We start from the raw sequence: 10,841 nt of genomic DNA, 5'->3' as shown, positions 1-10,841 counted from the left end.
CTCAAGCAGGCCCACGAAGAAATGGCCTGCCAGATCCATGGGGCTTCTCTGCCCCACTTCTATTCCTCCAACCCACCCCCACCCCATCCATCATCATCATCATTATTTCTTGGCAAGGATTCCCACTCAGAACCCATCTGAAAGCCAGTCCCGACGGGCAAAGAAGAGAGCCACTAGCTGGCTGGGTCTCCTCCTCCCTTGAGAAACAGTGGCACAAATCCCCCAATAGTTCATCATGGGTGCTTCCTCCTCTCCAGTCACCAACCCACTGGTCCCTTCATCCAGCTCTTGGCTCCTAGTCTTCTCGTGAGCGAGGAAGGCCTTTTCTCCTATCATGGCCTTCGCCACGTCAACAGACTACTGTTTGCATCCTTAGGATCACCAAGTAAAATTAGAATCATCTTTTTTTTCTTTCTGCTTCCCTGCCCCACAACCCACCCCTGTTTGTTTGTTTGCTTCAAAAGACATGGATCCCGTTCCTTTTGGGGGATAAAAAGGATTTCTTTTTGTTTCGCACGTGGCCTGTCCCAGAGCAGGAGAGGACATTGCCGTGCTGACATCTGAACTGCAGGCTGGGAGGCACTGAGGGGCCTGCCGTCCTCTGATCAGACGCAGATCTCGATGGCTGTGGCCAGGACCATCTGGCCCTTGCCTTTGTCCGGCCGCCCGTCAGTTCTGTTGCCTCCCACCGGGGAAGGGAGGCCGGATTCTGAGGCGGAGTGCCGAGAGATGCTGCCTTCTGTCAGGATGGTCCTCTTGAGTGGGGTCGGGGTGCAGGCGCTGGGCGTCTCGTGGCGGTGAGGGCCAGCAGAGAGTTTGTCTCCGGTGTGCTTGCGGGAGCGGTAGGAGGGCCGGCGGCGCACCTCCGACATCAGGTCATACTTGATGAAGAAGAAGACCTCTTTGACAGGGCAGCGCTTTTCAGGGTCAAGTGCCAGCAAGCGCTGGAACATGCGCAGTGCGTTGTCTGTGAAACGGCGCCACTGGGAGGGCAGCCCCGCCAGGCGCCCCTTTTGCCACCTGACAAACTCCTCAAAGAAGGTGTCCGAAGCCGAGGCCGCCTCCCAGGGGAAGTTGCCCGTCAGCACGCAGAAGATGAGGACCCCAAAAGCCCAAACGTCAATACTGGTGTCCACGGTAAAGCCCTCGGCCCGGCCAGCCTGGCAGACCTCGGGCGCCGTGTACGGGATGGTCCCGCTGATGCGCTTCACCCGGCACCCCACCTTGCGCGTCATTCCAAAGTCAGCCAGCTTGACGCGCCGGCAGTCACGGTCAAAGAGGAGCACGTTCTCTGGCTTGATGTCCCGGTGCACTAAATTTTTGCTGTGCATGTAATCCAACGCCAGACCCAGCTGTTGCACGCAGCGCTTCACCATGTCCTCTGGAAGACCTACCTGCAGGCACAGATAGATACCATCAGCTAGGAAATAGCAGCTTCAGACTCCGGGGCCAAATGCGGCCTCCTGAAAACACTCAGTCAAAACTCTCCTAATAGGTTTCAGCACCTTGGACAGCCAGCTTCTTGAAAGTTTGGACTAAAACCCAGAGCGGATTCTACTGCCTCACTGACATGGGAGTAACCAGTTGCTGCAGCTACCCATCCAGTAGCCAAGCAGAGACAAGTGAAGTCTGCTGAAGAACTGGTGGATTCCTACTGTTATTACTATATTGTTGTTGTTGTTATTAGTAGTAGTACAGTAGGGCCCCACCTTACGGCGCTTCGCTTTACGGTGATTCGCTAATACAGCGGTCTCAATTAGAGGCAATTAGACTAAAGCCCCACTCATACGGCGCTTGTTCTGCTTTCACGGCAGCTTTCGGGCATCACACGCCATTCTATTCAATGGGTTCCGCTTTACAGCGGTTGAATGGGGCCCTACTGTAGTAGCATTACTATATTATTGTTACGACAATATTATAACAATTATTATTGCTATTACTGTTACTACCACCCAAAGGTCTCCAAGCAAATTTCAACACTGCAAAAAACTCACAAATTAATATATTATACCATCACAACGACAACCCCCGTAACAGCCACAGGAAGGTTTGGCAGCACGTTAATAACAAACATTGCTTTTTGCAAAACGAAACAAGCATTAGAATCACGTAGAAAACCAGAATAGATTAAAACCCAGAAAGGCGCATCTATAGTATCTCTCTCTAAGGGCAGATCTAATGCAACCCACCCCTTGCTGGCGAGTATTTTAGGGAATGCCCGTATCTCCTGTAACTGGGACCCTTCCTTTGCCTGCAGAAGGAAGACTGAGAGACTTAAACAGCCAAAGGGCCAGTGAAATTGAGGCCTAGTTACCTGTGGCGGGATGATGTCAAAGAGGTCCCCGCCTGGCGCATATTCCTGGGCGAACACATAACAGTCTTCAGTCTCAAACACCACATCAAAGACCTTGATGATAAAGGGGCTCGAGGAGAGCGTATTGGTGATGCTGAACTCCCTCAGGAAGTTCTTCAGCTTGGTCTTGTTCTTGTTGACAAACTTCAGTGCCATCTTGGTGCCTGTGCACAGGGAGGGAAACGCAAAAGGAAGCAGAATGCAAAGAACGTCACTTCACTTTGACTTAAGGAAGCACAACAAAAAGGTTTCAGAGGTCGCCACCCTGATGGAACGATGGTGACAATCGGAGAGGAAATTTTGATGGGGCTGAAGCGATGGGGCATAGCTATTCCAAGCTATGGAGTTTGCCATTCAGTCCTGGTGAGATGTTTGATCTACATTAGGACAGAACAAGCGAGCCAGTGTAGCGTAGCATCAAATTAGGACCTGGGAGACCAGGGTTCAAAACCCCACTCAGCCATAAAGCTCATCGAGTGACCTTGGGCCAATCTCTCAGCCCAACCTACTTCACAGGGTTGCTGTGAGGATAAAAATGGGGATTAACAGAGGAATGCATGCCACTTTGAGCTCCTTGGAGTAAAGGCAAGCTAGAAATGTAATAATAAAATAAACATAAAGGTGCACTGTAATTCCACGCTGTAAGAGAAGTGCTCCTGCTTTGGGGTTAAAGGGAGGTGTTTGTGTTTTAGGAGAGAGAAAGGGATAAAAGACACCTGTTTCCCAACCTCCTGCCCCCAAGGCCTTCCTCAGCTGTGCTACATCGAGCTAGACCAGGAACAATGCTTGGAAAGAATTAGTTCAACTGAATTAGACAACCTTTATTAGGTCGCCTAATAAAGAAAGTTAGAAAGCAAAATGGGGCAGCAATGTTCTAAGGCTTCTCAGGCAGATATGGAGATGCTGCCATTGCTAAGGAAGCTCAGTCACTTAATCGCTGTTGCTAAGCAATCAGAAGGCAGGAATGTGAGGCATTCCATGTATCTTCCCTGCTGAAGAGATTCGCTCTCTTCCAACAATAGCAGCTTGCAGTGAGAAGTAAAGGGACAAAGCAAATGATGCCCTGTGTGGTGGCACAAATTAAACAGGTTAAGCCTTTTCTAATATGGAAATACACTAATGGGGAAAGCTTCACCTGGTGACATTCTGTCTGTCAGAGATCTTATTTTTTTTGTGTGGCCCCTGATTTACTTTTGGGCCCTATACTTTAGCACAGCAGCTTGTAACCTTCTCAATGCTGAATGTTTTTTGTTGTTGTTGCCGAGGATGAACTTTTTATGAACTAAAGAAGTTCCTCTGGATGAACTAGAACTGAAGTAGTTCATTTTGTAAAAGGAGAAACTTGAATTGGAACTTGGGGTTTTTTTGGACAGGATGGACTTGAACTAATGTGGGGAAACTATCCTACTGTACAAAGGTAAAAATTAGATTCATTGTCCTGCAGGTTTTTGCCTCTGGCGCTGCCCACCACTGGTATGTGGCCCCCAGAAGGTTGCCCAGAAAGGAATGTGGCCCTCAGGCTGCCTTAAATGTAACATACACGAGGAGGCAATTGCTTGGAAAGCCAGGTGTAAAGACTCAGAAGATCCATGGAGTACCTAAGAAAGCTGTCAGGGACTTCTGCCCCTCTACATGTTGATAAATTACAACTCCCATCATCCCTAGCTGTTGGCCATGCATGCTGGGGTTGATGGAAGGTGAAAGATTCCCTACACATTGATCTAAGGCATGGGCATTATACGTTTTTCTCTTGCCTAGACTCCACCAACAGGGTTCCCCGCTGAGCTCACCTGTGCTCTTGTGGGAGACGAGGTCCACCTTGCCGTAAGTCCCCTTTCCCAGCTCACGGATGAGGTCATAGTGTTTGTTGATGTCCGTGCCAGACAGCGTGCGGATGGCCAGTGACTGCATGTCCTCCGTGATGAGAGGCACTCCACAGCAGGCCAGTTTGCGTGCCGGTTCCTGCTCAATAGAGCCCGCACTCATTGTCACACTGAAAGAGAGAAAAAGCAAGCCATTTGTCAACTTGTCACGTTTTCCAATAACCCACCTCTGCAGTGCCGGAGTCGAGCCTGTTGAACAAATTCAAAATCTAGGCGAGTTTTTTTTCCAAATTTTTGTTTTTAAAAAACAACCTTGAACTCTGAAATGTCACCATTTGTAAATGCCAATGTTAACATTCAAGTTAATGAAATAATGTCAGGTAATCAGGGTTTTTTAGAGCCAGTGCAGTGCAGGGGCGACAGTAAATTTCTGTACATATGTGACCAAACCACAAAGTGAAAGGTGAGCAAGAATACAGAAAGCTGCCGAGTCACCCCACTTCAACGGCCAAGTCACACCATTAGTCCGTCTAGCTCAGCCCTGTCTACAGGGAATAGCAGGCACGGCCTAGTGAGAAGGGATGAGAACCAAGGGCCAGATCGAAAGGCCTGGAGGGCCACAGTCTGACTCCCCACCCCTGGTCTACACTGACTGGCAGAAACTCTGTAGGGGTCCCTAAGTAGGACCAAAAAAGAGTGTCCTTTTCTCCTTTCTCTTCTCCTAAACTCTCCCACCTCCCCAGCTCTTTTTTGAGATTGGCTGAAGATCTGAACAGGAGCACTTCACTTACCAGGTGGGAATACACTGCAACATTTTGTTGCAGTTCCCAGTTATTATAGAAGCTACTGAATGAGCCTTTGTCCTATTATTATTATTGTTGTTGTTAATGTTAATGTTATAATAGTAGCTCACAACAATATAAAAAACAAAAACAATATATCATACCATAAAAACAAAACAATATACCACAACACCCCATGCAGCCACAGGAAGCTTTGGCAGCATACTAATAACGAAAAGGTAAGTCTTTACTTGGCACCGAAAAGATGTCAATGAAGGCACCAGGCGGACCTCAGTGGGAAGCATATTCCACAGACGGGGAGCCACAACTGAAAAGGCCCTCTCCCTTGTCACCACCCTCCGAGCCTCCCTCAGAGGGGGGACCTGGAGAAGGCCCTCAAAAGAAGATCTCAGTGTCCGGGTAGGTTCATATTGGGAGAGACGTTCCAGATGATACTGGGGTCCTGAGCCGTAAGGAGCTTTATAGTTCCAAACCAGCACTTTGAATTGGGCTCGGAAGCGGACAGGCAGCCAATGTAACTGGAACAGGATAGGAGTTATATGCTCTGTTCACTTTGAACCTGTCAACAATCGAGACCCGCATTCTGCACTAAGTGAAGCTTTCAAACCGTTTTCAAAGGCAGCAGCACATAAAGCACATTGCAATAATCCTAGTTAAATATACTAATGGCACATTTACTTAAATATACAAGGGTGTGTGTTTGACTTGGATTACTAGCATTGCTGTAATTCTGATGGAGTATAAATAAATACATACATATATACCCACAACAAACACTCTGAAAATAGTACAGCACCTTTCTTCTCACCCACCCTGAGGAGGCCTTCAAATCATGCCAAGCCTCTTCCATCATCACTCCTCCCTCACCCTAAGGTTGCCAAATGACCAGCATGGCATTGCCTACTTAGTTTCCCATGTTGCTGCGGAGCAAACTGCTGTTAAGAGACCAGTAACCGGGGCTCGCTCAGAAGCTGGCAACCTGAAGGGGTCTCCAGAATCCGAAATGGCCCTACTGATGGCATTTTATCATTCCTTTTATATCCCACCTTTCCTTCAAGGAGCTCAGTGTGGCATCCATGGTTCTTCCCTCCCCCTGTCTCCATTTCATTTTCACAACAATCCTTCAAGGTAGCTTAGGCTGAGAAGCAGTGACTGGCCCAAGATCACCTTAGTGAGCTGAGCGGGGATTTGAACCCTGGTGTCCCAAGTCCTGGTCCAGCACTCTAACCACTACACCACACTGGACTCATGCGGAACAAGTGCTGCAGAAGAAAGAGGGCTGGAGAGGTAGATGCACAGTCTGGCAAGAACACAGCAGCAATCCACGCCTTTCTGGGAAAAAAACCCCAAAGGCATCATTAGCCATTCCCCTTGCAAGGCGCAGCACAGAGGTGCTATCCATCTCCCTGCTCTAGATACATCAGCCCAGGCTGCAGAGGTGCCTGCCTGAGACCCTCATGATGTCACCCACCACAAACAGCACTGCCTCCTCCTGGCTTGGCCTTGGCTGCTACAAGTCTCCCTTCCTAAAAACAGAAGCAGGACCAGTGTGGTGGAAAGCGCCGAGATGAGCAGAGACCAGATCCGGGGCTGGTCCCACCCTGCCTCCCCCGGAAAGGAAAAGGAACTGCATTAAGTAGAGCCCTGCAACAAAAGGTTGCAGCGTGATGTGCTTCTGTTCAAAGGCTGCATCCACTCCATTCCATCTCTCCTACCCACACACCGGTTTTTCTTCTGTTTTCCCCAAAGGCTGCTCAGCATTCCATGTTCACTGAGCATGCTCAATCCCCAGTGGGCTGTTTGCAGTCTCTCTATTTTTGGCTTCCCCCCCCCTCTCAGTTCAGGGGTTTTGGAGGGCAGACTGGACACACTGATTCCCACCTACATGTCTCCCAGTGAGTGGTTGTCGGGGTAGAGGAAATAAAAGCTCTGATGTCCCTGGGGACATTTAAAAACAGTCTCTCTGTGGGGAGCCAGGAAACGGCCTATTCAGACAATGAGACAGTTCTCTCTACACGTTTTATATCTTCGTCCACCCTCGCTTTCTAGCCATACCATTCCACATCCACCCACCTCCAGTTTCCGGCGACTGCCTTTCCTCATGAGGAATCTGCCGTGGCTCAGTGCCAGAGCACCTGCTTTGCACGCAGAAGGGACATCTCCAGGTAGGGCTGGGACAGACCTTGCAACACTGCACAGCTGCTGCCAGTCAGGGCAGACGGCCCCGAGCGAAAGGGACCAACGGTCTGACTTGGCATAAGGCACCTTCCTATGAGAAGGTGGCCCATCCCCTGAGACCCGATCGTTTGGTTGCCCTTTTCTATACCATTCCCTGCTCGATGGTTATCCTTTTGGAGAAGGAGCAACCACAACTTCAGAGCCGTCCAAAGCCAACTGCAACGTAGGTGCATGGATCAGGGTATGATTACGGCGGCATTCTTGCATCTCTCCCATGACCCCTTCATCCCACGCCATGAATGGCTCAGATGTAGGGTGGCAAGCCCAGGACTCTTTGCTCAAGCATTCATTCCGTTGATTCATTATTCTCACTGTCTTCCTCCAGCTCAGACTAAAATTGCCGTGTTTGACTGCATCTCATTGACTAAATGATCACTCGCCCCCTCCTTCCTGGCTCTGTTGTCTGTGGCAGGTATTTATAGGCAATTGCGCGCTCTCCCTCTGGTTACAGCCTCTTCTCTCGTCAAAAGATCACACAGTTCTCAAAGGTTTGCTTGCCTCGGAGGGGAGGGACCGCAGCCCAGTGGTAGAGCACATGCTTTGCATGGCAAAGTTCCCCCGGTGCAGTCCCTGGGATCTCTTGGGAAAAGGATGAGATGAGCAGAGAATGGAATAACCCAGACCCTAGATTGTTGTGGACAGTCAGAGTAGATGAGGCTAGGTTACAGGATACAGCAGGCCCAAGGTTCAATATCTCCCAGGGAAAGGATGAGGTTAGTAGATAATAGATCTGAGAGTGGGCTAGATGGACAGAGGACAGGGACATAAGGAGCCGTTTTTTACCAAATCAGAAAAATGGTCCATCTAACTTAGTACTGTCTACACTGACTGGCAGCAGCTCTCCAGGGTTTCAGAGAGGGAATCTTTCCCAACCCAGCCTGAAGAAGCAGGGGATTGAACCCGGGACCTTTGGCATGCAAAGGCACTGAACCGCAGCTCTTCCCAAAGGCCCAAAGTTCAGCCCCGGGTGCCTCCAGAGGAAAAGATGAAGTGGCAGATAATGGCAGGGACTCTGCCCAAGATTGCTGCTGCCAGTCAGAGGAGATGATACTGGCCTAGATGGAAAGGTATGCTGACCTGTTATGCAGCAGCTTTCTACATTCTTCTGGCACGCTGTTGAGTCTCAGCGGCAGGGAAGGGTTGTGCTTTCAATGTATGGCATGCACGCAGCCTAAGTTCTACTCAGAGGAGACCCATTCAAACTAAAGGGCCTATGGCAGTCATGACCCTTAATATTGTTGCGCGCCTCCCCAGTCTCTGAGTGGTGAGATTCCAGGGGTCCCTGCTCTTACCCAGGGTTCGGTTTCCTTTGGGAAGAAGGAGACTGCGGTGTCCTTATGAAACATGGTTTATTTATTTACACACATTCCAGCCTGGGTTTAATGTTGGAAGTGGGGCAAGAACAACTCCTGTTTTGTTCTTTTGTTTAAGTTCCAGAGGGAAGATAGGGCTAGGGTCCTCCAGATGGATAGGCTTGTTTACCTTTCACCTGTGATGCTCTGACTGACTTCCTTCTGTCGCTAGACTGTGACGTCTTTAGGGAAGCTTACCTGCCCCTCCTCCTTCTGCCCTTTCCACTCCTTTGTCCTCTGGCTGTCCAGGAGAGAGGAGACTCCTTTGTCTCTGCTCTCTCCGAGCATGGGGCTGACTCCTACACCTGGGCGTTATGCCTCCAACTTAGCTAGTTAGTTACAACTAGGTATGCCTTTCTATCTACTATGTATTTCTCTAAATAAAGTAGCTTTTCTTATTTTACTAAGTCTCCAGTCTCAGTGATGCTGATGCAGGGTAAAAGCCTGCTTTCTTAGGCAAACACACACACACGCTGGCACACTCGCATTTCAACAATCTGCTGTTACTCTCTGCTTGCTGTGGTGCTGCTTTTAAACGAAATTAAGCAACACAACTACACACAGCACAACATTTAAGATGGAAGGGTTCAAAGCATTAGCAGTCCAACAGATCTTGCATTTTCCATCAGGCTTACAGGAAGCATCCTAAAGCCACGGTGCAGAGAGTGCCTGCCTCCAGTTCCCAGCCATTCTTAGACACAACTCAACACACACTGAAAACACAAACCTCTCCTAGGCGCCAGGAGGGGGGGAGGCTCTCCTGAAGAGTTTCAATGACAAAAGGGTCTTCCTGGCCCATTCACCAGTTACTGGGCACCTGATAGACCCATTAACCCACCTGGTCATTCTATTAGATTAACAAAAGAAACTCATCTGACCAGCAGAGTGAGTTTCTCTCCCCCCAGGTGCAAGTCTCCAAATCAGAGGCTGGAAGGGGACTCACAGGAACCATCCATTCCAACCCCCAAACTCACAACAATATCGATAACTTCAGAGACAACCCTATGATGCCACCATATAGGACAGCCCTGGTTTTCTTGCATCCCTTTATCTAAAAGAACTCCCTCTTTGCTTTTAAATCAGCGCAGGACAGGTTTCTTGCAGAGGAAATGAGAAATGCCATGTGCAGCAAGCAGAACAGAGTCAGCTTGTAGTTGTGTGCATGTGTGTGTGTTTGTGCATCTTTCAGAGATGCGGGGACCCAACTGTTGCAAATACATAAAATGGCCCTTATTTTCATCTGGAAAACACTGGACAGCATGTCACTTTTGGTGGCGGCCCCGTGCTTTCAGTGGTGAGCTGTTCGGCCCTCCAGTTATCTGTCCCTCCCAGCCAATTTTCACTAGATTGCCCCAAAAGAGTGGCGCTCCATCTTTCTGGCAGGTGTGTGCTTCAAGTCCGATTTACTGAGACAATGCACCACACCAGTGAGAATCACAGTTCATAGGCGGCCACATCCCCCTGGGGAGCAATTATGTGCATAGCTGCACAATTAAGCATGTATGTGCCCCCTGCCATTTTTCGTATAATACATTTTGAGGACAATTCCCCTCCGCTAAAGTTATCTGGCTGCCCACAGAGCACAGAGGCTTGTTTTGGTATCAAACCCCGTCGAGATTCTGCAAAACGTAATGCAGTGCTAGTTGGAAACTGAAGTTCGCAAAGCAGCAATGTGGGTGGGAGACCATAACAAGAGCCCTGCTGGATCAGGCCAGTAGCCCATCTAGTCCAGCATCCTGTTCTCACAGTGGCCAACCAGATGCCTTTGGGAAGCCTGCAAGCAGGACCTGGGTGCAAGAGCAAGTCTCCCCTCCTGCGATGTATTCAGAAGCATGCAGCCCCCAACAGTGAAGACAGAACATAGCCATAGCGGCTAGTAGCCATTGATAGCCTTCTCCTCCATGTATTTGCCTAATCCTCTTCTACAGCCCTCCAACTTGGTATCCATCGCAGCCTCTTGTGGGAGCGAATTCCGTAGCTCAACTATGTGCTGTCCTGAATCTGTCCGTCCTGAAACTTCTAACATTCAGCATCATTGGATGTCCCCGAGTTCTAGTGTTATCAGAGAGGGAGGAAAACATCTTCTCTAGCCATTTTCTCCAAACCATGCAGAATTTTATACACCTCAGTCAGCTGACAGCACCCTCCTCCTGCCCTTTGGTAGGACCCTTGGCAGGTAGAAATGTTTGCAGGAGGTAGAGCTTCCTCTCCATAAAAGCTGTAAGAACAGATGATTTATTTCCTTGACCGGTTGATTTATGTCCCCAGCCTA

At 49.2% G+C, this 10,841-nt stretch overlaps 1 protein-coding gene across 2 annotated transcripts in view; it reads right to left on the bottom strand.

The window, feature by feature from the left end:
* Nucleotides 1-452: 452 nt before the first annotated feature.
* The window catches only part of SBK1 (SH3 domain binding kinase 1), a 64,554-nt gene continuing 54,165 nt past the window's right edge, over nucleotides 453-10,841 (bottom strand). For both annotated transcript variants that reach the window (XM_061599550.1, XM_061599551.1), the window contains exons 2-4: nucleotides 4,144-4,346; nucleotides 2,315-2,517; nucleotides 453-1,394 (exon numbers count right to left, since the gene is read on the bottom strand). In XM_061599550.1, coding sequence (XP_061455534.1) covers nucleotides 606-1,394; nucleotides 2,315-2,517; nucleotides 4,144-4,346 — 1,195 coding nt within the window. In that variant the 3' untranslated portion in view covers nucleotides 453-605. The remainder of the gene's footprint in view (nucleotides 1,395-2,314; nucleotides 2,518-4,143; nucleotides 4,347-10,841) is intronic.

The sequence above is a fragment of the Rhineura floridana genome, chromosome 17 (assembly GCF_030035675.1).
Source record: "Rhineura floridana isolate rRhiFlo1 chromosome 17, rRhiFlo1.hap2, whole genome shotgun sequence".
Classification (NCBI taxonomy): Eukaryota; Metazoa; Chordata; class Lepidosauria; order Squamata; family Rhineuridae; genus Rhineura; species Rhineura floridana.
Note: the sequence above shows the minus strand (reverse complement) of the source record. Positions and strands in the feature narration are given on the sequence as shown.